We start from the raw sequence: 17,029 nt of genomic DNA on the forward strand, positions 1-17,029 counted from the left end.
ACTGCTGAGGGAATGGTCTTGAAAATGTTGGCCGGGCTGGGATTTAAAGGGGAGCCTGAACTAATATATTGCAACTTACCTGAAAATAGAGTTGTGTGAAACAGATCCAAAATCTTACCAGGTGCATGATAGAGTTTTAGTGATATAATGTGAAGAAAAGCATGTCTAAGAGGCTGGAGCGAAAGACGTTATAAGGTGAGCAATTCTGCTGTTAAAAAAACTCAGCCATAGCAGACTTTTTCAGTGTGTGATACAGGGTGGGTTGAGGTGCTTACCTCACATGTGGCCAGAGAGCTTTAGACTGCAAACAGTTCTTTCGAATGTTTTTTAACACACAAAATGTGATTTTGTTAATAGCTACAGCGTCCATTCTGAACAAGATCTTTATAGCTCTTACGTTCTCTTTTGTAGTGAGATTTGGCCACATGATCATATGATTGTCTCCACATTCTTTCCAGTTTTTTCCACCGACTTTCAGCTAAAATGAGGAGCCCCGAATACTGGGGGCTGGGGAGCTGAAGGACTGGTATGATGAGAATAGACATTTAAAGGACTAGTAGCATCTAATGCATTGTGCAATGTATGCATAGCGTTGCCTTAAGGTATGCACTTAACAGGCAGAATAGAACAAAATTTCAAATGGTTCTCAAAATATGGACGGCCACATAAGACCCATAAAAATGTAGAAGCGTTAGTAAATGAAATATTTCTATAAAAGGCATATGTAACACACTAGTGTTATAGATGCAGATAGGAGAAAATGGAGAAGACAATGAAGTGGACACTTGGAGTGACTTTACAGGACTAGCCACACCTAAGGTCATGGAGACATTCCCATTTATACTCCCCTTGACTACTGTGATCAATGACTGGAGAATGGTAACTGGGAAAGATTTCCCATCACTTGTTCTCCTATGCATAGATATTAATTACCATAGAAAACCTGAGAGTTACTCTTTACTGTACATGTGCCTTGCTGAGTTTACTTGCAGTATCTGCAAGAATTTGAAAGTCTGTGACTTTGGGAGTGCACGCAGCTCCGAGGAAAAACTCTATTTCCTTCTGATCAATGGTAATTCAGGTGGGTCATAATGCACATGGATTATGTGTGCAGATCATACATTTGTCTTCTGCTGGGGAGAGTAAGCATGTCTGTGACTTGGTATAAAATGACTCAAATGTTTCTCTTGGATCCATACAAATCATGTCTGCTTTTCACACTCACCCTCAGAAATGTTCATACTGCAACCTATCAGAACATCCCCGTGGTCCATCAGATGGTGATCTTCTGTTCCTTTAGGTCTTAGAGAAAAGACAGATGTGGCAATTACAGGACCTGTTATTAAATAAAGAAGGAATTAGGATAAAAATAACAAGAGTGAGAAAACTATGGAAAACGTGAAAGAAGGAAAGTAAGGGGTCACTTGGACATGTGCCTAAATTGGTTAAACTGCTGCAAAATGTAATAATTTCTTCCTACGCATATCATATATTGCTTTATATTTGTGAACCAGGTCGCAATTTGGCACCAATGCTTCGGGAGGTGACACTGTTTGGGAGCCACTCAGGGCTACATATCAATTGGGATAAATCTACTATCATGCAACTTACTCCAGCAATAACTCGGGTGGCCGCGGAATACCCTCTGCAGTGGACTACTGAGCTCATTCGTTATTCGGGGATTAAGGTACATACCGACCTTGACACTGTGCTTCGAGAAAATTATGGGGTGGCAGAGCGAAAATTTGCTGGAACAGTGGAGTGTTGGATTAAATTACCGCTCTCAATAGCTAGTCGGGTGGCACTTATGACAATGATTGCGCTCCTCCGCCAACTGTTTTTGTTTATAAATATACCGCTGCTTTTGCCGCAAACATTCTGGGCAATGCTGCGGGCAATGATGATCAGACTGGCTTGGGGGGGCAGCCTAAGGGGCGCTGGGACACTCTTACGCTGCCCTACGATCATGGGCGTAGGAAGTGTGGGGGATGTATCCCCCCCAGATTTTGGAGGGTCGGGGACAAAATAATTTCCCCCTTTACATCTATTATTCAGAGGGCCATTAGTGCACAAGAGCGCTACTTATGATAGCCCTATACCGACCATCGTCCAATCTGATGGTAACAGAATGAAGGTGAGTCAGGAGGCCCCCTGCGCCCTCTGCCCTTTTGTTTGTCCTGTTTACAGCTGTGGGCATTAAGGGTGCTCATAAGAACAAAGGGCACGAGGAGGAGAAAAGAGTTTTGGATGATTACTGTCTGCATCACCTGCTGCCTTGAAGAGGAGCACTGCAGGACACCTTCAAGAGGAGCTGCAACACAATGAGGAAGATCTAAAGAGGAAACAGAGTCCCACTCAGCCTGGTGCCCGTAGGCTAGAAAGGAGACTCTGTGAAACACAATATTTGTATTTGCCTAAGATCACACCAGTTGGTGAAACAGTAAAGTTGAGATTGGGCCCAGATTTTACCTTTTCACACAACAATTTAGCTATTAGAAGGGTATATTTTTCTAAGATTTATGTTTAATGTTTTGTTATCTAGGTAATGAAGGGCTTGATTATAGCGTGGCTAACAGGGAGAAGCCATATTTCATTTTGGGCCGTTATGCCTAGTGTTATTATTTATGTTGTTGTTATCGTTACATACTTCAGCATATTTAAGTATATTATCTTTTCTCTATCTTTTCTTCACTGTACTCTGAAACAATCTACCCTATGCCACTGCACCCTACACTACTTTTCTCCACTCTGTGCTACTCTACGCCACTGCAATCTATGCTGTACCACTCCACTCTACACCACTCTACTCTGCAGCACTCTACACTATGCCACTGCAATCTATGCTATTCTACTCTAACCATTGTACACTACACCCCTGCACTCTGCCAGTGCACCCTTCACCACTTTACTCAAAACCAATGCACTCTATGCCACTGCACTCTATGCCAATCTACTCTTCACCACAGCACTCTATTCCGCTGCTTTCAATGCCACTGTACTCTGCGCCACAGCACTCTAGGCGACTGCACTCTATGCCACTCTACAATACACCACTGTACTCTGCGATACTCTTATCTGCAACATTGCACTCTGCCACTGAACTCCACGCCACTCTACTCTGCACCACTGCATTCAATTCCACTGTACTCTGTCCCACTGCACTCATTTCTGCACCACAGCAGTCTAATCTACTCTACACCACTCCACTGTAGGCACTTCACTCTACTTTGAAATCATCTCCTCTATGCCACTGCAATCTACGCAACTCCACTCTATGCTATGCCAGTCTAATCTACCCTGCACCACTCCAATCTGCTCTGCACCGCTCTATGCTACTGCACTCTACATCACTATGCTCAACTCTGCAACAATCTACTCTTTACCACTATACTGTACTCTGCAGCAATCTACTCTATGCCACGGCACTCTATGCAGCTCTATTCTACTCTGCACCACTGTACTCTAAGCCACTCTTCTCTACATCACTCTACATCACTGCACTCTACACCAATGCATTCTATGCCACTCTACTCTACACCACTACCCTTTATGACACTCTACTCTGCAACACTGCACTCTGCCACTGAACTATACTCCTCTTTACTCTGCACCACGGGACTCTACTCTGCACCGCTCAACTATATGCCACTCTACTGCACTCTACACCAATGTACTATATGCCACTACACTCTATGCCACTCTACTCTGCATCACTGCACTCCACCACTGCACTCTACACCAGTCTACTCTACCTTGCACCACTCCACTCTACCATGCACTGCATCACTTTATGATACATCACTCTGAACCACTGCAATCTATGCCGTGCCACTCCACTCTGCTCCCCTCTACTCTTCACCACTCTACGCTACTGCACTGTATGCTAAACCAGTGCAGTCTTCGTCAATGCACTCTACACCACTTTACTCAAAACTAACGCACTCTATACCACCACACTCTACAGTATACCTATCTACTTTGTACCACTGTACTCTATGCCACTTCTCTCTAGACCACCCAACTCCACTCAGACTTCACTCTGACATTATACTCCATGATACTAGACTCTGGCACTCTATTCCATTAAACTCTAACACTTTCTCCACTCTGTAACTCCCTACACAACTCCCTACACACCACTCCATTCCACTTTACTCCACTCTATGCCACTCCACACCAATCTATGCCACTTCAATCTACGATACTCTACTCAACGCCACTGCACAACCCTCTATGCCACTCCACTATACAACAATGTACTATGCTCAACAACACCCAACTTTCTCTATGCTAGTTCACGTTACTTTACTTCACTCTACTCCAGTTCACTCTTATTTATGCCTTTGCACTCTACGACACTCTGCCACTCCACTCTCTGACACTATTACACTGTGACACTACTCCACTCTACTACTACTTTATGGCATTGGCACTTGATTAGAGATTCAGATCTCTATTGATTGCCTTGTCACTCATATGAGACGTGAGTCAGATTTATCTTCGCCGTTTTGGTTACAAGCACTCTGTAACCCTTTTAACTCAAGCTTAACAAAGGCTTAGGATGATCCTGATACTTGTCTGGGGGATCAAAATATCGTCAGCCAAAGTACCATGACTTGAGTTTGTGATATTGTACATAAGTTGGCATAAGCATAGGTACTATGAGCTAATGACTTCTTGATTCACTATTTGAGTCATTCATGTAAAAGTGGGTGTATAAAAGCTTGTAAATCATTATTGTGGATGCTAACCTTGTAGGAAAGTAGCCTCTTTCTAGCTTGGTTACCCCCACATTTGGCCTGTTTGCCAGTGTGTTTGAGTGTGTCTACTGGGATCCTGCTAATCAGGACCTTAGTAGTTATGCTCTCTCCCTTAAATTATGGTTGTTGCATACTGGTAACCCAGTATTTCACCCAAGATTGGCATACTGGTGCCCCCTTATAAGTCCTTAGTATATGGTGCTTAGGTACCCAGAGCATTGGGGTTCCAGGAGATCCCTATGGGCTGCAGCATTTCTTTTGCCACCCATAGGGAGCCCATGCAAAAGCTTCTGCAGGACTGAGGGCAGGGTGCAGAGTACCTGTGTATGAGGGCACCCCTGCACTAGCAGAGGTGCCCCCACGACCTCCAGGAACATTTTCCCAGACTTCAGGAGTGCGGGGATGCCATTTTACACGTGTACTAGAAATAGGTCACTCCCTATTCCCAGCTACATAATGTTAACGCCGAAAATAGGTATGTTTGGTATCAAACATGTTGGAATCATACCCCAAGGCTTTTGCAAGCATTGGTTGTATGATTTCATGCATTCTGGGGGCTCCTTAGAGGACCCCCAGTATTGCCATTCCAGCCTTCTGAGGTTTTCCAGGCAGCCCCAGCTGCTGCCACCTCTCAGACAGGTTTCTGCCCTCCTGTTGCTTGAGAAGCTTAAGTCCAGGAAGGCTGAACAAAGGATTTCCTTTGGGAGAGGGGTGTTATACCCTCTCCCTTTGGAAATAGGTTTGGAAGGGGTAGCTTCCTTCCCCAGGCCACTGGAAATGCTTTGAAGGGCACATTTGGTGCCCTCCTTACATAATCCAGTCTACACCGGTTCAGGTACCCCCAGCCCCTGCTCTGGCATGAAACTGGACAAAGGAAAGGGGAGTGACCACTCCCCTGTCCATCACCACCCCAGGTGTGGTGCTCAGAGCTCCTCCAGAGGGTCCCTGGGTTTTGCCATCTTGGATTCCAAGTTGGCAGTGAACTATGGGAGCATCTGAGTGGCCAGTGCCAGCAGGTGGTGTCAGAGCCGTCCCCTGATAGGCGCTTACCTGTTTAGCTGACCAATCCCCCTTTCAGGGCTATTTAGGGTCTCTCATTTGGGAGGTTCTTCAGAATCAGATTGCAAGACTCCAGCAGGAATCCTCTGAACCCTTTACTTCACCGTCTCACAGAAGAAACTGCATCTGGACCCTCCAGGAACTCCACAAACTGCAACAACGAAGCAAAGACTACTTCTGCAACATTGTATCTTCAGCTCTTGCCAGCAAATGCAACTGTTTCCCGGTCGTGCATCCTCAGAGGACAGCCTGTCTTCAGTCTGCACCAGAAGAATGAACGAATCTCCTTTGGAATGAAGGTGTCACTCCCCTGCTTCAGCAGGCACGTCGCTGCAACGATGACCATCTGCATGGGTCCCCTCTCCTGACGAGTTGCATGGATCCTGCATCACAGGTGGTAGACTGAAGTGGTCCCGATGGTCCTGACGTCCTACTGTCCAACTTTGGTAGAGGTAAGAGCTTGCCTTCTCACGCAAGACAGTACCCCATGCACCACGTGTTTTTCAGTTGCCAAGGCGTGTGGCATCCTTCTATGAAATTCTTTGTGCACAATGTAGCTCCGGCCCCCAGCACTCCTTCCTGAGATGCACAGCTTCTTGAGTGGTTCTCTGGCGGCGAGGGATCCTTTGTTTTTGTGCTGCGTGGGCCTCCTTTTGCAACTCCTTTGTCCCCCCGCTGGGGAACTTCTGTGTGCGCTGGCTGGTATTCTGTGGGCTCTCTCAGTTGCTGAGAGCCCCCTCTGACTCCTCCTCCTGGGTAGAGTCCACCAGGTCCCTCCTGGTCCTGGGCAGTGCCATTTTCCGCTAACCATGAGCTTTGCCTGTGCCAAGGCTTGTTGGTGGAATCCAGCGATGCAAACCAGACTGCAATCATCCATCCGGTGTGAGATATCATCTGCACCAACCACGAACCCGCATCCATCTTCTTGGGTGCAGTACTGACTGTTATTCTTCACCAGTGGTTTTTCTTTTGCACCTTGATTCGGGTTAGCAGGGGCTCCTGTCCTCCCTGGACTCTTCTGTGGTTCTTGGACTTAGTCCCATTCTTCCACAGGTCTTTAGGTCCAGGAATCCACCCTTTGTGTCTTGAAGTATCTTCTGGTTCTTGCATTATCTTCTTTCTTGTGTTCTTGTGTATTCTAGGAAAGTTACTGTGATTTACTCCTGTTTTTCTGGGCTCTGAGGTGGGTTTTATTACTTACCTTTGGTGTTTTCTAATACTCCCAGCACCCCTCTACACACCACACTTGCCTAGGTGGAAAACCGACATTCGCATTCCACTTTCTTAGTACATGGTTTGTGTTTCCACTAGGCCCATTGCTAACCATTGTGATTTTCACTAATTGCACTGTTTTCTAACTGTTTTTATTGCTATTGCTGCATACTAGTGTATATAATTGGTGTATTACTTACCTCCTAAGGGAGTATAGTCTCTATGGTATTTTTGGCATTTGTGTCACTAAAATAAAGTACCTTTATTTTTGTAACACCGAGTATTTTCTTTCATGTGCGTGAGTACTGTGTCACTACAGTGGTACTGCATGAGCTTTGCATGTCTCCTAGATAAGCCTTGGTTACAGCCAGCCCTAGAGAGCCTGGCGTCTAGACACTGCCTACATTTCACTAATAAGGGATAACTGGACGTGGTATAAGGTGTAAGTACCATAGGTACCCACTACAAACCAGGCCAGCCTCCTCCAAACCACTGTACTATATAGGTTACGTTTTACATTTTTCTTGTAATTGGCGACATTGGGTCATCCAGATAACTTGTGTAATGCCCGAATACCAGTCTTTCTCGATTTCCCCCTGTTGATGTTTTCCCACTACATTTGATCTTTTATATTTTGATTGAATAAATGCTTAAAACATTCCATTTGCATACTACTTTAATTTCATTGTTTTTGGGAGTGGTGTTGCATTTTTTTCAAGAGACCCCTGTTTCTTTAAAGTTAGTTTACTGCTCCATTCTAGGACACTCTACTTACTCCATGATACTACGCCACACCAGTCGATGACACATCATTCTCCTTTATGCCATTAACTCTGAGCCATGCTTAATAGTAGTCTCACTAGTGTACAGTATGGCTAAAACACATTGGCAAAGGCAATAGAACTTGCATAGGCGAGACCTATTGGCTTTGCCAATGCTTGTTTATAAGGTATGAACTTTAAGGTGACTTGCAATATCCTTATGTACACAGGGGGTATTTTACCCCATATAATACATGGTGACACCACCAACTTTCCCACAAACCACTTAAAACCTTAGTACATAGCTTCTGTCATTCCAAGCTATTAAATTGGAGCAGAAGAAAGAAAAGCAACATTCAATATTTTGCTTTAAACAGCTGCATTAATTATGCTCTGTGACCTGATCTGCCTTTTACCTTGGCTGCTAGCTCTGGCAGGAGGCATTGTAATGTCAGAACTCGACTGTAATAACCCTATCATGTCCTTTTCTGGTGTCTTTTCTTTATAATCAGTGAATGTCTTTTCTTTACACGCTGTGACTTGGTGCATCACAAACAGCCGTCTCTAAAGAGACTAGTGACTGCAGTTTATACAGAGATTAGAGAATCCATGTTCATATAGCCTGTAACTCCAAGAGCTTCTTCAGTTGAAATGCTCCCAGTTATGACTGATGTGGAGCTGAGCTGCCCAAGATCACACACAGGAGTAGAAGTGTTATTAGAACTATGGTTTCCGAGCATAGTTTACAACTATTGTACCTAATCGCTTTTGATATCTCCAGTGCGGTTCCAATAGACATGAGGCGAAGGGCATGATTGGTGTGGGGCGCAAAGGGTATGTTCTTCCTTTTTTACCCTCCTACCTTGATTTGCTTGGTGCATGAAGATGCAAGGTTAATCAACATGTTATTTTCACATTTGAGCTAATTACTTTGTGAATGTAAATAACAATAAAAGATACTTTCAGACTGTGAAAACATGCCTTCCTTTCTCCCTATTTCACTTCCAATATATATGATTGTGTATATTTATCGGAGCCTGTAGTTCGTAAACAACGAGCGATCTGTATAGGGTTGATTGAAAGTCCCCAAGGCTGTCACTGTCCCCTCCAGAAATATATTGTCGCCTACGATATGAGGGGATTGGGTGCGCCAGACTTGGAGGCCTACTACCTCACAGTGCAGAGTAGTTTTGTGTATTATTGGCTGCATGGCACCCAGGACCTTCCCCACCAACATCTTGAGCGCATGTTGGCGGGCCGTCCCTCCTGCTGTCTCAGGCCCTGTTTTGCAGGCCGACTAGGCGGTATGGGGTTTTAGATTCCTTAAATAGCACAATTTGTTCATGGTTTCATATAATAGATAGGCAAGGGGATGCACTACTATATACATCACACACTCCAGTGGCCTGGTGTTTGTGGTTTCCGCTGGGACAGAAATGAGGTGCGAGGCAGGCCTTCGACTTGCTTGGGACAATGAAGGAGTGGACCCAGATCGCAGAGCACGTGGAAGCGCCCACTGCTTTGGTGACGTTTAGAGCCCGGAAGGCTATGTGCAAATTGCTGGGTGACGACCTCACAGAATCTCATGAGTTGCCAAATTTAACATATTTGTTATAGGATACCTCGTCTGCCAGCCTAGTAGCTCGACTCTATACGTACTTACAAGTGGATCCAAACCCCGCGTTATCTGCATCTAGGCTGGAATGGCAAAGGGAACTACAAATTACTATAACGGACACTCAGTGGCAATATTGTTGTTCGCTTATGCAGTAAATTTCCCTTAGTGGCAGGCACCAATTGATCCACTTTAAATATATCAGTAGGTTGTATTAAACCCCGTCCCGGCTTGCCAGAAATGGCCTTTGGGAAAATGCTACGTGCTGGTGATGTCAGGAGGACGATGCAGGATTTGCGCATATAGCCTGGTACTGTTCGAGAATACAGGGCTACTGGGAATAGGCATTTCTTGCCTTGGAGGTCATTACAAATGGCACCCTGAGTAGGGATCTGCTGCTCGCTTTATTAGGATATGATAAAATAGTGTCAAGAGCAAATAGGAAGATAGCTATTGGCCTATTGTTAGCGAGGCGCAGGATCACTATCCAATGGGCCAAAGGTCCGGTGCCACAGATTAAGGATTGGCATAGTGATATGGTATATTGCAGCACACAGTCTGATGTCAATAGAGAGCTCCAGACCAGTTGTTGAAAACCACATGACATATGGGGAGCCATGTAGGGTCTACCTACACAGAGAGGGCAATACTGCTGTTGACAGTTCGAGACCAGCAGGGGACAGGGAGTAACCGTAGCCTTGGAGGAGTGCAGAGGACAAAGATCTGGTCAGGGGGAATGACGGATTCCTGTGGGCGAGATGAATGGGTAATGTTTTTGATAAATAGTGAGCTATTGTCTCTATAAATATGGACTGTTACATGTTGGATAATGCATATGGGGATTCCAGCTGTTATAACAAATGCAATGTTCAATATGTCAATGTAGATTGGCCGTCGCTATTGTACATGTCTGGAGGAAAGGGGAGCGGGTTATTTGGGGCCTTTCCAATGTATTTCTGTAATCGCTTTCTCTCTTAATTTGCACCTACTCTGCCACATTGGCTCTCTTTTTGTCCTATGAACAGATGCAATGGTTATAACATTAATAAAGTTAAAAAAAGTGTTTTAAAAACTGTTGCAAGATAGCAAGTGGGCCCACTTAAGTACTTGCTCCAATTCCATGGAAAGCTCAAACAGTACTTGCTAAGGTTTTTGCAAAGACTGCTATCACCAGTGGGTGGAAGGTGATAATTTCACTGTGCAAAATATGGTGAATTTGTAAACACAGGGGCACAACAAACCCCATTCAGAGAGTACCCTAAAACTACAATTGTTGCAAATGTTTCATTTTACAAATCAGCGAGTCTTTGCAGTATCTAAAGCATGGCACCTATACATGAGACCTTCAGTAACAGAGAGAAGAGTGTTGTACATAGATATACACAGAAAGCGATATACACAAAAAAAAATTGATGTGCTGCATATTTGCTCCACATATGAGCACCACAGATTTGTTGACAGTCTCTGCTATTTTTTTGCAGTTTTTTTGCTGTTTTAATCTCAAGAAGAATCTTATCTTTCTTATCTCTTAAGAAGGTTGAGACATCTTGACCCATGTCAACTATCAAAGAGTCAATTCATATTAAGCAAGGACTGAGGTCTGCAGCTCTTTTAAGTGACATCTTGTAGGAAGAGGGTTCTTTGTGTACTCAAACAAAACAGGCAAATAATGAGAGTCTGCCATTAACCATACTGTATTATGACATAGCTTAGCAGGTCTGCGCTCATGAACCTGAACCACAAGCTGCACGGTCTCCGGCAGTGGAGAGAGATTTCCCTAGCCTGGAGGTTCGGCAGAAGTGTTCACTCTAGCATGAGTGTGCAGTCATATAGAGGGCTAGAAAAATCATTAAAATGTCACTAGACCTGCAGGTTGAGTAACTTAAATAATCTACTCGACCTAACTGTAATGTACTTGACCCGTAAACGGGTCTCAAATTGTGGGATCCTAGGCAACTAGTTTACAGAGTCGCCTTTTTCTTAATTCTCACATATGATTGCACCTTCAAATATGTGAGCTCAGCATTTCTGCAGTACAAAAAAACCTCTTTTGTTTGATTAAGTAGACTAAAGTTTGCTGCATGCATCACAAGAATCTAGCCCACATACCCACGAGGTCTAGCCCACATAACCTAGGACTTTTTTAGTATACTAACAACATTGCCATCAGGGCAGGAGTGTTTCTCATTTTGTTTAAACACTTTTTTAAAGATTTTTAAATGATTCATCATGTTTTCAGTGACATTCTGAGCCAATAGGTAGCCGAATAACGAATAGGATGTCTGCCTAAGTACAAGTGAAAATAAGATATGTGTAAATTAAGTTTTTTCACAATCTTGAGATAACAAATAACAGGAAAAACAAGAACTGGACTTTTGATCATAATGCATGATTACTTGAAGCTAAAAATGCACTGGGATGTTTTTCGATTATGAAAGAGTATCTCATATGGTACTTCAAATCTACTTAAATGGGCAGTAGACTATCAGAATTTACCGCATCATACAGCCACTTCAAAGACCCTGATTTTTAAAAGGGTTGAACAGTTATTTTTGGGCTCTGTATTAGTGTACTGATTTAAGCCTCCAACCAGGTTTAAGTCTGCAAGGTGCATGTATGTGTTGCTATGAAGTTTGCATTTAATTTAGAAAAAGCCCTTGCATGAATGCTGAGCTTTGCTGGATGCACCCTAAAGATGCTGAGCTCTATAACACTGGCTGTTAATGTCTGCTCTGTATCAGAATACCACTAGCAAAAATATAATCTGACAGAAATATTGTGTCCTAAACTTTTATACAAAAATATCAGTCCATTGGGTGTAGATTTCCTTTTATTACTTTTATTATTTATGTAAACGATATTTAGGATGACATGTCATCCATACTGATATATTATAATAATAATACTATACCCTTATGGTTAGTTATTCTGAGCAGAAGTACCAAGCAGGCCGAGGAGTGATGGAGATAGCCTGCAGGAGCAACATAAGCGCTTCACAGCCTCATCAGTGTTATAAAGCACTATACGAAATGTGCAGGTCAATACAACAAAGCAAACACCGGTAGTATAGTGTCCGTTTAAGATGCATGTGGTAGTCAGCCTTGGACAGGGGATCCATGAGCCAAGGTTTTACATTACATACATATTTTAAGGACAGCTCAGATTGAAGTACCAAGGCTAAATGATGTGACATATTCACATTTTTCAACCACACCACTGCTCTGTGAGTGGATGTGTTTTAGCCTTCTTGGAATGCCTCATAAACAGAAAACAGATTTTAATTCAGTGAGGATTTCTGAAGGTATTTTCCAACCACACACTAGCTATAAAATCCACTTCAAAACAGGCCTTTTATACTCTGAGAACTGACTTTACCTACAGTGCAGATGAGACAATGGTAGCTACCACTGAAGTATAGGAAACATTCATTAACCAATAAGTCATTTATTGGTCTTAGCAAGTTAATTCCTACGAAAGACACAGTGACAACATGCATTTCAAGCATAGTGCACAACTGATTGGGAAGTTGGTCTTGTTGAAGATTAGGAAAAAATCTTCAGTTAAAAGAACTGTCTTCTCTAAGCACGTCCTTGATGCAACACTGTTGATTTCTTGAAGGGACAGAAGAACAGCTATTACACTGGACTGATACTAGACCTGAGAACAGCTATATCATGAGGTCTAGCAATGGTGATGGGTAACACCAGTAAAGAGGTAATACTATAAGACACAAGAAGATCTAAGCATTGAATAAATTGACCTTCCATAAAATGCAAGAACTTTTACATCTAGCTGTGGAGTTTAACGGCGTTTCTCACTAATGTATTGTACAGACCATTAGCAAAATAAACGGTAGTACAACTTCACCCAGAGAAAGCAAGGCTTGCTGAATTTCATTCATCACGTTCTTATACAGTTCTTTCTGCCAGTCGTGTAAAAGTTTCCATTCTTCTTCGGAGAAACAAGCAGCAACGTCACAAAATGTAACTGGTATCTGGAATGTTAATAGGACACAATAAGAAACACGGAAAACGAAAACGTAAAAAGCACAATGATAAATTAATGTGCAACAAAGAGAGGTTTTTACATGCGTTTAAATTCAAGCAACTTCCTCTTAAATTGCCTTTCTACATTAACCATCAGTTAATGTAGAGCAAGCTAGAAATGTAAATGTGCCACAGTAAGTTAAGAGAAAATGAATGCCCTTATATCGCTACATTTTCATTTCATCATATGGTACATTTATTTATTTTAGGAGCCACAGCTGCATACAAAGATTATTTAAAATGAGTTTACATATTGAAAAATAAATGCAAAGAAAGTACTGATTTTTTAAAAAAAAAATTTTACCAGGGTTGCAATCCTGGTAAAAAACTCAGTATTTCCTTTTACCCAAGCTGAAAACGCTCTAAGGAGCACAAGGAAGAGGTATAGAAGACTTTGAGGCAGCGGCTTGTGGATCCAAACTCACCACGCCATTCCAGCTGGGTCAAGACTGATTAGAATATATATGGCTTGGTCCAAACTGAGGTGGCATGGTAGGTGAAAACGATGGATTGGGATGTAGCCCGAGAGATCGCCAGCGGCTGAGATTAATTCAAGCATTCCATCCATCACTGTGTTATTTTTGCACTTGATGCCCTAAGTGCACTGGGTAAGCCCAGAGTGGGTCCCGGGCTCACTGTGCCACCGGAACTAAGCTATACCTGGCTGAAGAGCACTATCTAGGGCAAAATTGGGTTGCTTGCCTTTCGGTTTAGGAAGGACCTGGCCTGGAAGTTTGTGCTGGAATGTTCCCATGAGGAGCAGGGTCAAGACTGATTTGTATAGCGCTGGGTCCAAACTGAGGCGGCATGGTGGGCGAAAAACAACGGATTGGGATACAGCCTGAGCAATCACCAGTGGCTGAGATTAATTTAGGCTTTCCATCCATCACCCTGTTGCTTTACATATTACAATAGTAATTATGACACTGGCAGACTATTAGGCCGGTATCATAACTCAGGTACGCTGAAGTGTTTTTTTAATGAATATAAGAACTTTACCTTGAAATTGTTATTTGATATAAAAAATGTTTTATTTTATTTTGCACAAATGCATTAAATACATGATATCCAACAATAAACAAATTACACTTTTTAAAAATAATTATTAAAGTTCTGAATTTAAAACAAAAGTTATACTCTATTTTGTATAAGATTACTGTGAAAACAACCATGTTAATTAGGGATACGTTCACGAAATATACATTTGTAATACAATGAAAGTATATATTAGTAGCTTACAAATTGTTAGCTATCAAAAGTAACCAAATCTCTAATACAAAATTAAAAGCAAAACGGACGGAAGAGAAAAAAATACAAATGGAAGTAAGGCCTTGCTTTGGTATACATATAGACTAACTGAGGGCCAACAGTCCAGTGGAGAGCAACATGCCCAGGTCACCCACATGAGGAGGTTTATCTACCGCAAGGAAATGAGGGAATTGGTAGACTACAAAAAAAGGAAAAAACACAGAGGTTTAGTAGACTGAGCTGAAGGAAGTGATTTAAGCAAAGTAAACGGACTGGGCTTCGGTAAGGGATGCTTTGGATCTAAGGGAAGGTGGCATGAGTTACTTGTAAAAATGTGTTGTCCATTTAATGCATTTAGGCTTTTGAGGGAACTGTGTACTGTTAAACTTTGACTTCCACATTGAAGCAGCCTTTTGCACACAGTAATAGTGTCTTTGGTTAGTGGTGCTGTGAACATCAATCAGGAATCTTTGTGGTAGCAATCTGAACACCTCTCACTGTCCTTGCAAACCTTGGCATCTGGGCCATGATGACAGCGGCAGAGAGAGACATTTTACAATTTCTTAGAACACTGTTGAGCAATGCCCATCTCTTTCCCTTCCAATGGCGCTTAGTCAGTAAACGGGAGGCCACTGAGGGTTAAATAATGGACCAAGGCAGCCATGTCTCTGGGGGGTCAAAGGGAGCGCTAAGTCGCGTTTCCTACCCTCCTTCTGGTGAACTGACGTTAGTTCCTAAACGGTAACTTCAGGGAACTTTTAGTGGGGAGTAGGGGCAATCACGTTCGTAGATCAACGAGGTAGAAGATAAACAAGATACAGGAAGTCAGTTATAAATAAACCCAACAGCAAAAACTCTCCTTCCCCATAAACACCGGATATGTCACATGACATTACTCACCTGTTCTGGCGCATTCCGAGACAGATATTTTCTGTTTTTCATGGTTGTTTCACAGATGGGTATTTGATGCTGAAGATGTAACCGGGTCAAGGGGAGGGCTACCAGGGGCCCACAGCTTCTGTGACAGAGCAGACAGGAACGGAGCACTCAGTAAAAACAATACTAAATATGGCACACCGCAGGCAATAGTAGATGTGATATCTGTTCTACGAAGCTTCTCTTGCATTCCAGCAACCACTTCCGTACATTGCCAAGGGTGACCTGCTTTCAGTGCGGTTGAACCGTTAGCAGGTGCTATATTCTCACACCTCAGATGCCTACTGATCTTTTCTACATCTACCTCTTTTAAGCGGCTGAAAATGTTCCGAGCATGCGCAGAGAGTAGACACGTCTCTTTCAAACATGCTCCAGGTGACACCAATGACATATTTTTCTGAGCGAGAGTTTTGAGACGTTACAGGCACATGCTCAGTGTAAGGCCGCAGCGCGCGCGCTCTGGGAAGACCGACCTCACTGCGCATGCTCAGTGTGAGATCTTTTGTGATCTTAAAACCGAAACCTTTCCATTCCTTCCCCTGCACTTACTGATCAGTAGTGCGAATGCTAGCCTCTTACTGGAACAGTGTATTAAGCGCATTTTTTAAAAAAAAAACACTTCTCATTTCATTAAACGTAAATTATTCAAACAACTGCTTATACCTCGTGCTATGGGCTTTATTAAAACATATTTTAGTAACAGGTTATATACAGAAAAGTCTGTATCTAAATATTTAAACAGGTATTAACAATAAAAAAAAATCTAGCATTCACATCAAGACTTTTTCAATTCTATTAAGGACACAGAGGCAAGGATTATGCTTCTCTTTCTTCACTTTAATTATTCCAGCAGCGAATTAGAAGTACATTTAACAAAATACTACAACTTCCATGCATCAACATATCATGTGATCAACCATAGGCCACATATCCTGTGTAACATGCTAGAAACAGCACCAACTCCTCTGTCTTTGCATAAAACCAGAACAGTTAACAGTCAACACCCAAAAGAGTGGGAATAACAATCAATGAACTTGCAAGTCCAAATAACTGTCTAAAAGTGGCATTTTTAAACTAACAATCTAAAAAACAACTTCACTAAAATATTTATTTTTAAATTGTGAGTTCAGAGACCACAAGCTCCATATTTCTATCTGCTCTGAAAGGGAATCTGCACTTTAATGATATTTAAAGGCAGCCCCCAGATTAACCTTTGAGAAAGATAGGCCTTGCAACAGTGAAAACTGAATTTAGCAGCATTTCACTGTTAGGACATTTAACACACATCAGTACATGTCCCACCTTTAACATACACTGCACCCTGCCCATGGGGCTACCTCGGGCCTAACTTAGGGGTTTTACATGTATAAAAAGGGAAGGTTTTGGCCTGGC

At 42.7% G+C, this 17,029-nt stretch overlaps 1 protein-coding gene across 1 annotated transcript in view; it reads right to left on the minus strand.

The window, feature by feature from the left end:
- Window positions 1-15,956, minus strand: part of LOC138286436 (zinc finger protein interacting with ribonucleoprotein K-like) — a 96,611-nt gene extending 80,655 nt beyond the window's left edge. The window contains exons 1-3 of the mRNA XM_069226697.1: window positions 15,602-15,956; window positions 13,275-13,401; window positions 1,226-1,336 (exon numbers count right to left, since the gene is read on the minus strand). Of these exons, the coding sequence (XP_069082798.1) occupies window positions 1,226-1,336; window positions 13,275-13,401; window positions 15,602-15,643 (280 nt within the window). The 5' untranslated portion in view covers window positions 15,644-15,956. The remainder of the gene's footprint in view (window positions 1-1,225; window positions 1,337-13,274; window positions 13,402-15,601) is intronic.
- Window positions 15,957-17,029: the final 1,073 nt, after the last annotated feature.

Source organism: Pleurodeles waltl, chromosome 3_2 (genome assembly GCF_031143425.1).
Source record: "Pleurodeles waltl isolate 20211129_DDA chromosome 3_2, aPleWal1.hap1.20221129, whole genome shotgun sequence".
NCBI classification, from domain to species: Eukaryota; Metazoa; Chordata; class Amphibia; order Caudata; family Salamandridae; genus Pleurodeles; species Pleurodeles waltl.